The sequence below is a fragment of the Notothenia rossii genome (assembly GCF_949606895.1).
Source record: "Notothenia rossii genome assembly, chromosome: 11".
Classification (NCBI taxonomy): domain Eukaryota; kingdom Metazoa; phylum Chordata; class Actinopteri; order Perciformes; family Nototheniidae; genus Notothenia; species Notothenia rossii.
This window is the reverse complement of record NC_136910.1, coordinates 55,123,254-55,139,111: the sequence shown is the minus strand read 5'-3', so window position 1 is coordinate 55,139,111 and position 15,858 is coordinate 55,123,254. Positions and strand designations below refer to the sequence as shown.

At 43.0% G+C, this 15,858-nt stretch overlaps 1 protein-coding gene across 1 annotated transcript in view; it reads left to right on the top strand.

Moving 5' to 3' along the window:
• Nucleotides 1-15,858, top strand: part of chd1 (chromodomain helicase DNA binding protein 1) — a 40,474-nt gene that overhangs the window by 13,572 nt on the left and 11,044 nt on the right. Inside the window, exons 15-28 of the mRNA XM_079656747.1 lie at nucleotides 1,607-1,766; nucleotides 3,365-3,517; nucleotides 4,335-4,406; nucleotides 5,079-5,228; nucleotides 7,460-7,608; nucleotides 7,730-7,826; nucleotides 9,512-9,607; nucleotides 9,727-9,903; nucleotides 11,589-11,749; nucleotides 13,094-13,135; nucleotides 13,214-13,347; nucleotides 13,823-13,961; nucleotides 14,115-14,265; nucleotides 15,019-15,141. Coding sequence (XP_079512873.1) covers nucleotides 1,607-1,766; nucleotides 3,365-3,517; nucleotides 4,335-4,406; nucleotides 5,079-5,228; nucleotides 7,460-7,608; nucleotides 7,730-7,826; nucleotides 9,512-9,607; nucleotides 9,727-9,903; nucleotides 11,589-11,749; nucleotides 13,094-13,135; nucleotides 13,214-13,347; nucleotides 13,823-13,961; nucleotides 14,115-14,265; nucleotides 15,019-15,141 — 1,804 coding nt within the window. The remainder of the gene's footprint in view (nucleotides 1-1,606; nucleotides 1,767-3,364; nucleotides 3,518-4,334; nucleotides 4,407-5,078; nucleotides 5,229-7,459; nucleotides 7,609-7,729; nucleotides 7,827-9,511; nucleotides 9,608-9,726; nucleotides 9,904-11,588; nucleotides 11,750-13,093; nucleotides 13,136-13,213; nucleotides 13,348-13,822; nucleotides 13,962-14,114; nucleotides 14,266-15,018; nucleotides 15,142-15,858) is intronic.

Here is a 15,858-nt window from a genome sequence, read left to right as displayed (position 1 = left end):
AAGTTCCCTGCGTGACTTTTGAATTGTAAATGCAATCTCCAGACGTAATTAGCTAATGTAATGCTATAAATGAACCACAGTGCTGTTGCGTTGCTGCGCTATCATCACCGCTAAGCTAAAGGCGGCTAATGTTTGGCGTGATGGTGTTAGGTAGTCTCATTTAGCCGCTTGTTAGGAACCTGCTTTTTAAATGACACTTAGTGGATTCAGATATTCACCAGTGGGGTGTTAACTGACCTATTTTATGTTGTAGAACAAAATAAGAAAATCTCCTCAGCTTGTGTTAACCACAGAAACCATTTGCCGCTTTCACACCAAGTACTTAGCCGGTACTTGTTCCCCCCTGAACTCTTAAGTCCCTGGAACTTTCCTATTAGATCGCGTTCACACGGGAATAAGTCCCCAAGGGAGGATTTGGCAAATGACGTCACTTCTTCTTCTTCTTCTTCTGCTTTGGGTTCACAAAACTTTTCGGAGTTTTACGGGGCGTGGTTTGCAATTCGCCCAGCCAATCAGAAATTGTTAGCTTGGCCGACACCCACGAACCATTTCCTCCGCAGGAAAGTACTACCTCTCTAGCAGGGACTATCTGGGGGTGAAAAGGTTCACGCGAACTAAGGACTACCGTAATTTTCGGACTATAAGCCGCGCCTTTTTTCGACCCTGTGGCTTATATAACGGTTCGGCTAATCTATGGATTTGTACAGCTAACGGCCACTAGGGGACCTCCTAAATCTATGGATGTTACAGGTTACAGTCCACCACCTTTAACTCTATGGGCTCTATGGCCGGTCCGAGCCCCCCACCTTTAAGCGGCGGGCTCCAGCAGGAAAAGCTGGAGGCCGGAAAAGAGTGAGACAGGTAGCGCGCAAAAGTAAAAGTGGAACCGAGGTACGAGAGACAGAACGAGAGCAAGACAGACAGACATTACGAGAGCGAGACAGTTTTTCCCCGTACCACTGGTTGAAAACCACTGCTGTAGATCACTGCCGGTACGTGCGCTGGGAGCGCACCGTTTAAGTTTGAAAGTTGAAAAGTTTGTGTGTCTGAAACGCTATGTGATACAGTACAGTTTACACAGCACATGTTCTGTAGCTACTATTGCACTAAATGCTAACACTTGAATTCGTTATGCAAATATGCAACTTGTTTGTTGAAATGTTAATAAATGGGAGCTTCCTCAAACAGCCATCTCTTTCCCGACAATCCCCTCTGTGTACGAACCCTTACATATGGTAATTAAACATTAAAACACCTGCGGCTTATAGTCCAGTGCGGCTTCTATATGTACACATCATTCAATTTAGCTGCTGCGGCTTATATTCAGGTGCGCCTTATAGTCCGGAAATTATGGTAGTTCCAGATCCTTTTTGGTGTGAAACCAAATCTCCCCCCCTATCGGCCTAGTTCGGGGGGAAAAGTACTCCGGTGTGAAAGCGCCTATAGACAGAAACTGGTAAAAGGCTAAATCATATCAGGGTTTTAGGATTCATTCAGGCACAACTCTATGGATGAGATTCCTACTTTATTTGATGTTAGCTAGACATTTTCGACCCAATGTCCACCATAGTTTACTAATAAGTGTGTGTCTTGTGTTTGTGATCAGATGGATCCTCACCAGGAACTACAAGGCTCTGAGTAAAGGTAAAGGCAGCACGTCGGGCTTCCTGAACGTCATGATGGAGCTGAAGAAGTGTTGTAACCACTGTTACCTTATCAAGCCGCCCGAGGACAACGAGTTCCTCAACAGAGCCGAGGCATTACAGGTCGGTTCATTTCATCCAACCAGATTATGTTAGCATCATGTCTATAGGGATATGAGTCACTGCATCTAAGGGGAACATAACATCCTAAATGATACTGAATGTGCAGCAGCATGTCCATTTAAAGTAATGGTGCCGTTCAACAATTCATAGGAAGCCTATATATAAAAGGTATGTATGTTTATGTATAATTAAAAAGTCCTGTCATTAGACTCATGCCTAACACAGAACATATACGTATGAGTACGGAAATCTACGCTAGAACTCCCAACACAAATAATTTCCCTCAGTTTCAGGCCTTCATGTGCTCTTCATATAAAAAGCCAGGATAGAAATGACAAACCGGCTGGGGGGCTACCTCTCTGTTGCTTGTGTGGTGTCACATCAAATATCCTGATGATAATTAGCTGATAGTCACTGAGTGAGCAGTGTTCCTTAACTCTGGCCAACTTACCAATCACTCACTGTGTACTAGGATGAATTTAGTTACCTAGCAATGCTCTTAAATACATTTGAAAATGTGAAAAATGGCTGCTGTTTAGCTGAATCTATGTTGCTGTTAGTTGTAGTGTGCAAAACTTAAGGGCAGCAAAGTGTTGTGACCCATTCAACATATAATCAATTCAATTATAATAAGCAGCCCCGTTCCTATTAAAGAAACATTGATTCTAGCTCCTTTCATTCTAAACAATATTGTTAATTAATTGCAGTGTTTTTGTTATGTGGGTGTATTTTTGGATGAGGGGAAGGCTTAAGAACATTTGTATATGTCTGACGGAACAAGTTACGTATGGCGCATTTCCACTGCAGCACGTAGCATGGTTTAAGCGTGCCGTGCCAAACCCGGCCCGTTTCTGGTTGTGTTTCCACTAGGCGTAGTTCCGGCTAGCGGGTACTTTTTCATAGTTTTCTGGCTCTCCAAAATCGAGGTTCTTTCCGAGCCAACAACCGGGCTGAGTACTATGCTGAACTAGTGAGAGAATCGCTGGCAACTACATGAACATATTTTATCGTGATTAAATTGTAATACACGTTTCAAAATGATGCCGGAGTAACAACATACTGATACCGGTTAGTAAAAACCATGAATTAATGCTTTGACAAGTCTGCAGACAGACGGCAGGCGGAACACCTTTTTAAAAGGTGTGTTTTCTGAATGGAGCTTGGCTAAGCTAACGCAGTATATGCTCCGACCGTCCACACTCACAACAACGGCCTACAGACATAAATAAACCAGCGACTGTATTCTCCATGACACAGACAGTCTGTGGTTTGTACTTGTTTAACTTTTGTCTAGTTTCTGAACAGATATGAGGAGCTCTGAGGGCTAACAGCTAACGGCTGATGTTGGTTTTGTGGTTCGCATTGAAGATGACGTCACGGCTCCGCCTACACTGCGTTACTATAGTTACTGCCCCAGTTCCTAAACTGTAATGGAAACGCAGCATAAAGTGAGCCTGGCCTAACGAGGCCTAGTCATATCGTACTAAGCCGAGAGGCCCTGCAGTGGAAAAGCGCCATTAGTGTGTTAAATTCCAGTAGCTTACCAAATCACTACAGTTGATTATATATTGACTTTCCCCCCTCTTTCCCTCCCACAGCAACTGATCCGCAGCAGTGGGAAGCTGGTGCTGCTGGACAAGCTGCTGGTGCGTCTGAAGGATCGAGGCCACCGAGTCCTGATCTTCTCCCAGATGGTTCGGATGCTGGATATCCTGGCTGAATACCTGAAGAGCAGACAGTTCCTCTTTCAGGTAGCTAACCCTAACTCTGTCATCAACGTACACACACACACACACACACACACACACACACACACACACACACACACACACACACACACACACACACACACACACACACACACACACACACACACACACACACACACACACAGGGTATTGTTTAGTTTGTTGTTTTTTGCACAATGGAATAAATGCACAACAGGAAGAGGCAAGAATTAACTCTGTTATAGAGAACAAGATTTATATACAAACATGTAGTTGAAAGTACGTGTGTGTGTGTGTGTGTGTGTGTGTGTGTGTGTGTGTGTGTGTGTGTGTGTGTGTGTGTGTGTGTGTGTGTGTGTGTGTGTGTGTGTGTGTGTGTGTGTGTGTGTGTGTGTGTGTGTGTGTGTGTGTGTGTGTGTGTGTGTGTGTGTGTGTGTGTGTGTGTGTGTGTGTGTGTGTGTGTGTGTGTGTGTGTGTGTGTGTGTGTGTGTGTGTGTGTGTGTGTGTCATTTCTTTATTATAAAAAAAACACTTTTATAGCAAACAGGAGATTAATACACAAAGATAATATGAATTCCATAGTGATGGCAAACTCTTAGAATAACATATAATGTGTGTGTGGGCAGCGTATTGGTTTATACACTAAGCGATTCTCAAATGGATCTTGTAAACAAAAACACATGTTTACAAAATGTTGACGTCATAAATGGTAAGAATGTAGAGTTTCTCAAGTAAAGGATCAGATGGGAAGTATGACTGTTCGGGTTGCAATCCTAACAAAGTTACACAAGAGCTCCCCCTTAATATCCCTCCAGCTAACTGAATTTGTTCATTTGTGTAGCGGTTAGACGGCTCCATCAAAGGGGAGATGAGGAAGCAGGCGTTGGATCACTTCAATGCCGAGGGGTCAGAGGTAAGTTCTTCTCCCTGAATACGGTAAATGCTCTCAGTGCTTTATCCGAATGAATCAGGACTGATACAACCTAGGGCTGCTCGATTATGGCAAAAATGATTTGGGTCAATAATTGTAATTGCGATTATTCATTGACTTTGAAAACATCCATTTATTGTACTTTAAAACAAATAATAATTTGAACTTTTTAACTGTTGAATTATACGTTCAGGGTAATCAACTGAAAAACCCAAATAAAATAAATTATACATTCATGTCTACATTTAAATAAATAATATCAAAATAATAAATACCAATAAACAAGATCAACAAACATGTTGCAGTGCACTGCCACAACCTGAAAACTCCTTAACATATAGCCAACATTTTGGTTCAACATATTCCACTCAGTTAAACATTAAAGGCTGGCCCACCGTCATGGTTAAAAAAAAAACGATTATCCATTTACTTTTTTTGAACAGTATGTTTTTAACAGTTGATTACCCTGAACTTTAAGTATAATTCAACTGAAAAACCCAAAAAAAAAAAAATATATAAAAAAAAAAAAGTTATAATAAGAAAAAAATAATCGTTTTATTTCGATTACGTTGTTTTCGTAATCGTTGCAAGCCACAATCGCGATTAAAATACGATTAATTGAGCAGCCCTAATACAACCTCCATGTGTGTCCAGGATTTCTGCTTCTTGTTATCAACGCGTGCCGGTGGTCTGGGTATTAATCTGGCGTCGGCTGACACCGTCGTGATCTTTGACTCCGACTGGAACCCCCAGAACGACCTGCAGGCTCAGGCCCGAGCTCACAGGATCGGGCAGAAGAGACAGGTAAGAAACAGCTGCTTTCTCCCATAACATCCTTTTAAAATGTTTTTATTGTCCTGTAATATTAGGCCTGTCACGATAATTAATTTAGTTGGACGATACATGTTCCTGGAAATTATTGCGATAAACGGTAATATTGTCGACCACTGACATAATGATAATATATAATAATAATAATTCAAGTACATCCTTTCAAACAGAACTTTCTATTGAACATTCAACATTGCAAATGAAATGTGAAATAATATTTAAATGATATATAATAAATAAACAAATACATTAAATTATAACAATTGTATTAAATCACACACAACCAAAACAATAAATTAAATAGACTCAGGCTGGAAAACAGAGCTCTCTTGTGGCCAAAACACGCAATTGCATATGTGAAAATGCAGGAGTAAAAAAATAAAGTAATCTTTGATTGTCGGGAAGGTGGGGGCTCTCCATCTCCAGCTGCTGTGTTTGCTCCCAGCTGGGAAAACAGAATGGGGTGGTTGTGTTTCAGGTGCAGTTTAAGGTCGGTCGTATTGCTAGCTTTTGTTGCTGCCTTTCTAAAACAAATGCAACACACCGGCTCATTCAAGTCCGTAGGTTTGCCTCGTTGATTTGGCTTGAGTTAGGTTTTGCAACCAATTCCATTTAACTTCAAATTCATAATATCTGATAGCAGGACCCCTACCTCTATCAGATATAATCAGCATTGTGTGAAGTTGGTTGTTGTTTATTAACATCATTAGCTGTGCTGTTTGTCTGAAAATAAGCATCTCTTAGCAAGGATTATAAATGATTCCTCTGATTAAACTGATATTTGTTTTCTGGCATTTAGGCTGGAGCCACACGAGAACGGTAACGCAAACGAACTGAAATCGTTATCAAAAAAGTATTCCGGCCAAACGCAATAGGCACCAGAAACGTGTCCTTCCACACGAGACCGCTGGAGACGCTGTAGTGCGTATGCCGGGCCTGTAAGTGGCGCTGTACTTCCGCCACAAAATACACCAAAAGCAGCGAAAAAGACTTCCGAGCATGGTTGCCATGGTTGCCCTTCTGTTTATTCTCCGCGGTGGATTTAGCAGCAGAGGTGGGGAGAGGCAGCAGCTGATCTCTGATCTCTCTCTCCGGTCCGATTGACTTCACTCACGTTTATGTCCGTATCGATCAGATCTAGCTAGTTCTAATGATATGACTGCCTGCGTGTCAAAGGACACCTAAACCATAAGCGACATTTTGACCGGAGAATTTTAGATTTCGCTTAACGGAAACTCTGCCGGGCGGGGGGGGTCTGCTGGAGGCACCTGCTGGAGGCACTGTCCTGCGAGATACCGGGACCTGGCTGGAAGCACTCGGAAAACTGTCGTTGTTGTTTGTGACGAAGATGGCTTCGTCACTGTGGACTGACGGCTTCGGGCTTTGTATATTGCACATGTGTTTTTATTTTGAAAAGTGTTCCCTTTCCCCATGTCTGTTGCAGTTGATTGTGTGCACCTGGTGCCCTGTGTTGTCTCCTCCCCCCTCACCTGTGTCTTGTTGGGTTAAATAGTGTGGCTATTTAGGCTCTGTTTTCCTGTTTTGTTTGCTGTGTGAGATCCTTGTGGCTGGTGACTGTGCTCACGTGAACAGCGAGATTCAGTCTGTGTCATGTTCCCGTGAGTAATAAATGCCCACACCGGGTTGTATTTTGGACGTTCTGCCTCCTTGCTTGGTCGGGCCGCTCAACGGTCAGCTTCACATTGTTGTTGGCGAAACACATCAGCAATGACGCGGGTGGCACGGGGGGGAGCAGGAGAGGCGGGGCTATTGCGTCATCATTATCAGAAAATGATCGTATAGGGCGTACACACGGAGCCGTTTGGCCCCCCAGAGCGTTGCGTCCGCAGACCTACCCACCTGGGGAGCCGTTATCGTTATCTGCGTTTCACTATCGGCCTCGTGTGGCCGGACCGTCTATCTGATGGAGAACTGTAGCCGATACGACCGTTACCGTCCTCGTGTGGCTCCAGCCTCAGTAACACCTGGCTTTATTACTTGTTGATAGGCCTTTTTATCTCATGTGGTTATTTGACATTGTAACATATAGCTACAGACATCAGTAAATGTGCTTTAATATATATTTAAATGATGGTTAGCCTTTAGCACTAGTCACTTCATATTTCATTCTCTGCGCTGCCACAGTGTGTTTAAAGGCTATTCCCTCGATAAACACATTATACCGTTTGCTTGCTGACCCACAGGTGAACATCTACCGTCTGGTGACGAAAAGCTCAGTAGAGGAGGAAATCATCGAGAGGGCGAAGAAGAAAATGGTGCTGGACCACCTTGTGATTCAGAGGATGGACACGACGGGGAAAACTGTCCTCCATACGGGATCCGCTCCCTCCAGGCAAGAAACAATCTGCTGTTGTCTCTTGACGTCCTTATTATTGACAGAAGGGCAGCTCTTTTCACCGTAAAGCTTCTACACTCGGCTGTCATCTAAATTGAGTGTGTTTTACTGCTTACAGTTCTGCACCGTTCAACAAGGAGGAGCTGTCCTCCATCCTGAAGTTCGGAGCTGAGGAGCTGTTCAAAGAGCCAGAGGGCGAGGAGCAGGAGCCTCAGGTAAATAATGATCAGATAGGCTAAAGGTTGGTACTTACAAACAGCGCTTTATCCAGTCGGTTCGACCCCTCAAAGCGCTTTGCTGCTACAAGTCATTCACCCATTCATACAGAGCGGTGGCAAGTGCTCGTGGAAGCTCACACTCACTCACTCACTCACTCACTCACACACACACACACACACACACACACACACACACACACACACACACACACACACACACACACACACACACACACACACACACACACACACACACACACTCACACTCACACTCACACTCACACTCACACACACTCTCACACACCGTTGGCCATTGGGAGCAATTTAGGATTAAGTAGGTTGCCCATGGAAACGTCGACTTGTTGACTGAACAGGATGGGATCTATTTATTTATTTATCCCAGGGGGAAGTTTAGTTTAGTGGCAATTTGTCCATATAGAATAAAACAAATATTTAAATAAACACAACACGTTAAGAACAAGTGAAAATGTGTGATAAAAATCAAAGAAAAATGTAATATTATGGTAAAAAAGTGCAATAAAAATACGATTTTTTTCAAATAAAAAATAAGTTAAACTTAAAATGTGCAAATGTAAATAAATGTACGATACATATATCACATCAGTGTATTTGTATAAATGTGTATATTATAAAACATTTATTAGTATTTTATGAAGATATTCTTGCTCAATGGAACGGCTAAAGAGAGTTCTTGCCGCCGGTGGTGACGTAAATACAGTGTGTACTTAAGCAATAGCTCACGACAGGTCGTGGTATATGGTCATTATATCACAGCTAAGGGGCGTGGTTCGGCCCGACGCTTTTATAAAAAGTGTGGCAATATGAAAGAAAAATACACACTCTAATTTAAATAGTTTTTATTAGTAAATAATGATGTTCAAAATAAAATAGTCCCTCCGTTGCCTTCTGCACGAAACATAGTGCGAGTTGGTTGCTATGCAACAACACTAACAGCTAGCGAACATATTAGACTGAGAGCGTTGATCCATTATTTGGTTGTTTATTTACATTAATGTGTATGTTGCTGTTTATTGTGCACCCACTGAAAAACTGTCCAGCATCAGTAGCATAGCTTACATGGTTACTTGTATAGGTTGAGGTTGTTCGAGGCTGTTGCTTGGCGTGACGAGAATATTGCTCCACTTTCTCCGGTCCCCGAGATTGGGCTTCCAATAGCTCTGGAGAGAGCTTCGCACCTGTGGCCACTAACGGTCATCATTTCTCTGCTTTGTTTCAAGACCCGCATCAGAAAGCTTTTGAATGGTGCTACTTTTCCAGTTGGTCTACCTGCTCTTCACGTAGCTCTGCATGTCGTAGTTTAGGTGCTTTCTGGAGATGGGCACTGCTCAATCCACTCCTCCATAGTAAGGCCACCCCGGAGGTCGAAGTTGACCTTACATGTTTCCATCTTAAGCTTTGGGTTAGTTTCGTAACGGACGTAATGTAACAGCTGTAACGGTTGTAGCTTTTCTCAGACGCGGAGGGTTACTGACTTGTTGTGAAAAGAAACTACAATTCTACCCGTGATATACGCTCATTATATCACGGCTAAGAACCAATCAGATTGCTTGATTTGACTTGTCCGTTTTATAATGAATTATATATGTACTTTTCACAAGTAAATATATTACTAGCATGTCATCGCCTCTTCTGCTCTTTAGGAAATGGACATTGACGAGATCCTGAAAAGAGCCGAGACCAGGGATAACGACCCCGGACCCTCCACGGTGGCAGAGGAGCTGCTGTCTCAGTTCAAGGTACGAACACATCGTCCATTTCTTTTATAGAACGTGGTTGTACAATTGATTTAAAAATGGTGATTCTCTGTTCTTCAGTACTGTGACATTGACCGTTGTTTCTGACCTGACCTGTGCAGGTGGCCAACTTCTCCATGATGGATGAAGAGGATTTAGACATGGACTCTGAGCGCAGTCAGAGGAGTTGGGACGACATCATTCCCGAGGAGCAGAGGAGGAGGATGGAGGAGGAGGAGAGGCAGAAGGAGCTGGAGGAAATCTACCTGCTGCCCCGCATGAGGAATTGTGCCAAACAGGTACACAAGAAACCCCAAATATAATAAGGCCTCGTGATTTAGACCTGATGATCATGCTTACATTTCTACCCCTTGGTGTTAAATAGAGCGGTGCAGGGATGACGTATTTTTGTAGGCAGACCTGGAAGTAAGCTGCTGGTTCCCTCGACAAAAAAGCAACGGGATCTCTCCTTAGGATTTTGGAATATTGTAAAAAATAAGATCTTTGGAAAACCAACCTATTAGATAAATGCACGTTTTGTTCAGCAGGATAATCTACCCTACTTTTATAATGTTCGAATCATAAATCTAATCGATATATTTATGATACCTGGACCACTCTATACCAACTATGTGCAATATATACCTGGCTGCTGTATCTTCAGAACTGTTACATGATGGGTTTTTTTCTTTTTTAATGCATGCTTCTTAGTTACGGGTGCGTTCACACCAGCCTTGTATAGTCCGGTTGAATCTAACCCTGGTGCGTTTAGCCGCTTGGCGCGGTTAATTTGGGTCGGTGTGAACGCAGTCCGAGACCTCTGAAGTGAACTAAATAACCCGATTCTGGTTCGCTAAAATAGGTGGTCTCTGAAACGTTTGCTTGCGAACTCTGGAGCGGTTCATTACCGGTGTGAACGCAGTCCGCACCAAAACATAGGAAGCGTAGTATTTACGTGTCACAAGAACGCGGATATCTTCAAAATCTTTAGCGAAAGAGTCTTTCAAGACATCCGCGGTTGTTTAGTTAAAGAGTGAAGCAGAATGAAGTGTTGAACAGTGTGGTGTAAAGTAAAAATTCTCCGTCAGCTACATAAAAGTAAGAACACCTGTCGTCGGTGAAACGCCCCTCCTGACTGCAGAACGTCTCATTATATGTGTTATAATGTTTTTTAACGGACGTCGTCTGATTATATAATCATATGCGCGGGCCGCTAGTGTCTGTTGATCTCCAGATTAACAGCAGCATGAGAATAACCTGCCGAAAGTGCCGATGCTCCATGGCGGAGGCTCCGGTAGAAATTAACGGGATTTGCGTTTTCACCCCCTTAATGTCTGACCAATGGGTGAACAGCATTTCCGTGCACATGACTTGTGTTTAAAGTTTATAGTCCGTTTGAGTTTTGCCCGTGTGAACGCAAACCGAACCTTCTGAAAAATGAAACAATGTAACAAACGGTGGTCTGGTGCACCAGAGAGCGGACTATTAGGTGTGAATGCACTCTAAGTTAACATTAAGCTGTCGGTTTGCTATCCTGGCTCCTAAATGGTGGAATGAGTTCCCCATCAGGACAGCAGAAAGCTTACACATCTTCCGGCGCAGACTGAAAACTCATCTCTTTGGACTCCACTTCGAGCGATAGAACTATTAACAAAGCACTTATGTACTAATAAAGGGCTGGCTTATCTAAAGCCAGTTGAGTAGCACTTGACATTTTTGGCTCTATGAAACCTGATGTACTTATATGATTCTGTTTTTTTCAAGTTTGTATCTTGTTGGTCGAACGCACTTATTGTAAGTCGTCAGCTAAATGCAATGTAATGTCTTTGGCTCTTTTCTGCTGTAACAAATGTACACGTCCCCTCTGTGGGACGAATAAAAAGTATTCTGATTCTGAAATGTCCCTAAATTCTTCCATTTTTAGGTCCATTCAGTTATTATGTTTGTACCAATTCCTTGTCGTTTGTTTAATTTCCTCTAACAGTCGAAATTTAGCGCCAGTTCGGGGCGGCAGAGCAGGAACAGACGGTACTCGGGCTCCGAAAGCGACTCCCCGTCGGACCGGAAGAGGCCAAAGAAGAGGGGGCGGCCTCGGACTATTCCACGAGAAAACATCAAGGGCTTCAGTGACGCTGAGATCCGGAGGTTTGATTTTTTGATGTATTTCGAAACATGTTAAAGAATAATACAAAAAAATAATGAAATGAAACATGAGAATTATGATACTGTACAAACTTAAGCCGTATCAAATTGATAAACAAAAATATTATTGACTTATAAATGATATGTAGCGGCAAAAACTCCCGATGGGTTATGCCGTTAAGAGGCTAACATTTGCTCTTCGCTGTGACGCGTTCCATATAAGAGTCCGTAGTCATTTATAGTCCACGGTGTTTGATAAAGACGGACACAAACAATAGAGTGCCACAGTGACGAGTCCTAAAACCGGAAGTAAGTTAGCAGTTTACCACTTCCGGTTCCCTCGACACAAATATCTGGAAATAAGGTCTGTGGTCGAGACACGTTGAAGAGACGGATCACGTTTTGTTCTACATTAAATCCATCAGCAGTGACCCCACTGGTGATTTCTAAAGAGTTTGCGTGTCTGAAAAACGATGGTTGTTACCAAGTGGCTAAATAGGACTACAGAAGTTGTCGAGGCCGTTGTACGTCATTACGCCGAACACGTAAACACTCCTCTAAGTTAGTTTCTGTTCTGCTTGAAAGCAAGTACATGCCTCCTGCAGACTGTTCAAACAAACACTTCAACTTGTTCCATTTAGAATCTGTGTGTTTGAATATGGATCTTAAGTTGCCGTGACGTTGAAGCAGAGGCCCTGCTGTAGTTCCTTTATAGCATAACGTTAGCATTTTGCTTCTGGCGACTAGATTTATGATTAGAAAATGATAAAAGTAGGGAAGACATGTGGAGATTATCCGGCTGAACAAAACGTGATCTGTCTCTTAAATGTGTCTCAGCCACAGACCTTATTTCCAGATATTTCCCAACATCCTATGGAGAAATTGCACTGCTTTTTGTCGAAGGAACCGGAAGGAGTTTACTTCCTGGTTTTAGGACGCGTCACTGTGGCTCTCTATATACAACTCCAGAGCACATGGTCAACAGAAAGTATCAGAGCTATTCACCCTTTGCTCTACGTCATATCCCCAAGCCGGCATTCAACAGGTGACAACCGCCGGAAGTGATAGACAACAAGATTTAAACGTGATGCAAACAGAAATGAAGATAATAATAGAAATAATAACAATGGCAAAATAAGCATTTTGGCTCCAACATTATGTATAAACAAATGATCTACCTGATTACACATCCGAAAAAGGGGTGGGAAGAAGTTTACACTTATTTAATCACACCCCTTCTCCCAAAAACTAAATTACTAACATATATATATTAGCAACCTCTCTCTGGCTTTTTACCTTCCTTCTCTTTTTCGCATATTCCTTGTAACACCTCTGATCTGCTTACAGGTTCGTCAAGAGTTACAAGAAATTCGGAGGACCGCTGGAAAGGTGAGCAAAATCAGATTTTTTAAAAATGGTTTTCAACGTTAATTCGCCGTGTCCTAAACACTTGTCTCGGTCACTCAGGTTGGATGCTATCGCTCGTGATGCTGAACTCGTGGATAAGTCCGAAAGCGACCTGAAGCGTTTGGCAGAGACGGTTCACAACGGCTGTGTGAGAACTCTTCGAGAAAACCCCTCTGGACCAGAGAAGAGTTCAGGTAACCGGACTTATTCAGGATCTCATCTGCACACATGTTGTCATGTTAGTGATGTGCATTATGTACGGCTGTGCATCTTCACTGGTCTCACGATTCAATTACGATTATCCTGTCTTCGGTTCGATATTCAATTTTATTTCGATTACGTTGAGTTTGTCCAATGGCACGAAGCGTTATTTGTGTTCAAAAATAGGAAGGTGCTGTCCTCCCCCAGTACTAGTTAATGCCTAGTACTAAGTAGGTAGGTACTTTAGGTGGACATCCCATTTCCATCGGGCGGAAGTTTGTTCAATGGCACGAAGCATCCAACGTGATTCGTGTCAAAACGGGGAGTTTTCCTAAACCTATAAAACGTTTACTTTGCTTTTAGCTAAATCCATTTTATCGTCATCCAATCACATTACAGGGTTTCAATTTGCCATCTTTCACATGACTGAATGAAACTAAATGTGGTTTTCCACTTGTTTGATGACAGGAGGCAGGAGAGGGAAGGTAAAGGGCCCGACATTCAGGATCTCTGGAGTCCAGGTGAATGCAAAGCTCGTCATCTCGCATGAGGAAGAGCTCTCTCCGCTTCATAAGGCCATTCCTGATGACCCTGAGGAGAGGAAGAAGTAAGTGAACACACCACATGATATCTCTCACAGCCTTTTTGATTGGTCTGTCTAATGTACAATAAGTTCATGGCTCACATATTTGTTCTGTACACAACCACATGGGACCTGACCAAATATATAAATGTCTTTTAATTGTGATTGTTTGTATAGGTATATGATTCCATGCCATTCGAAGGCAGCACACTTTGACATTGATTGGGGGAAGGAGGACGACTCCAGTCTCCTGATAGGAATCTACGAGTACGGTTACGGCAGCTGGGAGATGATTAAGATGGATCCGGACCTTAACCTCACACACAAGGTGAGCTCAGGCATAATGTATGTCCAATCTGTCTGGTTTTTGTTCTCTATATTTCATATTTGTACTCTAATAATCCCATGGTTATCTGTGTCGGTGTGTGTGTGTGTGTGTGTGTGTGTGTGTGTGTGTGTGTGTGTGTGTGTGTGTGTGTGTGTGTGTGTGTGTGTGTGTGTGTGTGTGTGTGTGTGTGTGTGTGTGTGTGTGTGTGTGTGTGTGTGTGTGTGTGTGTGTGTGTGTGTGTGTGTGTGTGTGTGTGTGTGTGTGTGTGTGTGTGTGTGTGTGTGTGTGTGTGTGTGTGTGTGTGTGTGTGTGTGTATATTCCTGAAAGTGTTTTTTGTGTGTGTAGCTATTCCTGAAAGTGTTTTCTGTGTGTGTGTGTGTTTGTGTGTGTGTGTGTGTGTAGCTATTCCTGAAAGTGTTTTTTTGTGTGTGTGTGTGTGTGTAGCTATTCCTGAAAGTGTTTTCTGTGTGTGTGTGTGTGTGTGTGTGTGTAGCTATTCCTGAAAGTGTTTTCTGTGTGTGTGTGGCTATTCCTGAAAGTGTTTTCTGTGTGTGTGTGTGTGTGTGTGTGTGTGTGTAGCTATTCCTGAAAGTGTTTTCTGTGTGTGTGTAGCTATTCCTGAAAGTGTTTTCTGTGTGTGTGTGTAGCTATTCCTGAAAGTATTTTCTGTGTGTGTGTAGCTATTCCTGAAAGTATTTTCTGTGTGTGTGTGTAGCTATTCCTGAAAGTGTTTTCTGTGTCCATGCGTTCAGCTCCTACCTGACGACCCTGACAAGAAGCCACAAGCAAAGCAGCTGCAGACCAGAGCAGACTACCTCATCAAATTGCTCTGCAAGGACCTGGCCAAGAAAGAAGCACAGAAGCAAGCCGGGACAGTAAGTCCTCCTCTGTTCTTCTGATGGTTACTCATGTCCTTTTTTACATGCATATAACAAACATGGTTTATTTGAATGAATGGAAATGTAATGCTATTAAACATCCTTGAATTATAAACAGAAACTGAAGGGTAATAATAGATAATAACGGACAATAGCAGTCAAGCACAACCAGTGAATGTTGGAACTACAAATCTCCTCAATAGGCGCTTTCACACCGGAGTACTTTTCCCGTTTAGTTCCGTTAGTTCCTGGGATTTTGCGTTCACACCAAAAAGAGAACTTAGTTCATGAGAACTTTCCCCCCTTTTCAGTCCCTGCTAGAGAGGTGGTACTTTCCCGAGGAGAAAAAAGTTCCAGTTTCTGATTGGCTGGGCAAATTGCAAACCACGCCCCGTAAAACTCGGAAAAGTTTTTTAAAGCTGCCATTGTATTTGCTGGCATTAGCATTATTAGCATTAGCATTAGCCCCGCACACCAACGGAGAGAGAATAACTTATGGCAACACAACAAAGAAAACTTGGGAGTGGTAGAGATGAGGAGGTGTCGGCGTTCTGGCGATTTACTCAGAAGGCTTCAGTAGAAGCTGCTGGGAGTCCCAGCAGCTTCTACTGAAGCCAGTCCCCAACTCCGGGGACGTCCGGCCGGGGACTTCCGGCCGGCAGTATACGCCGTGAAGTTGTTTGCGGCCTGCCAGTAAACCCAAAGCAGAAGAAG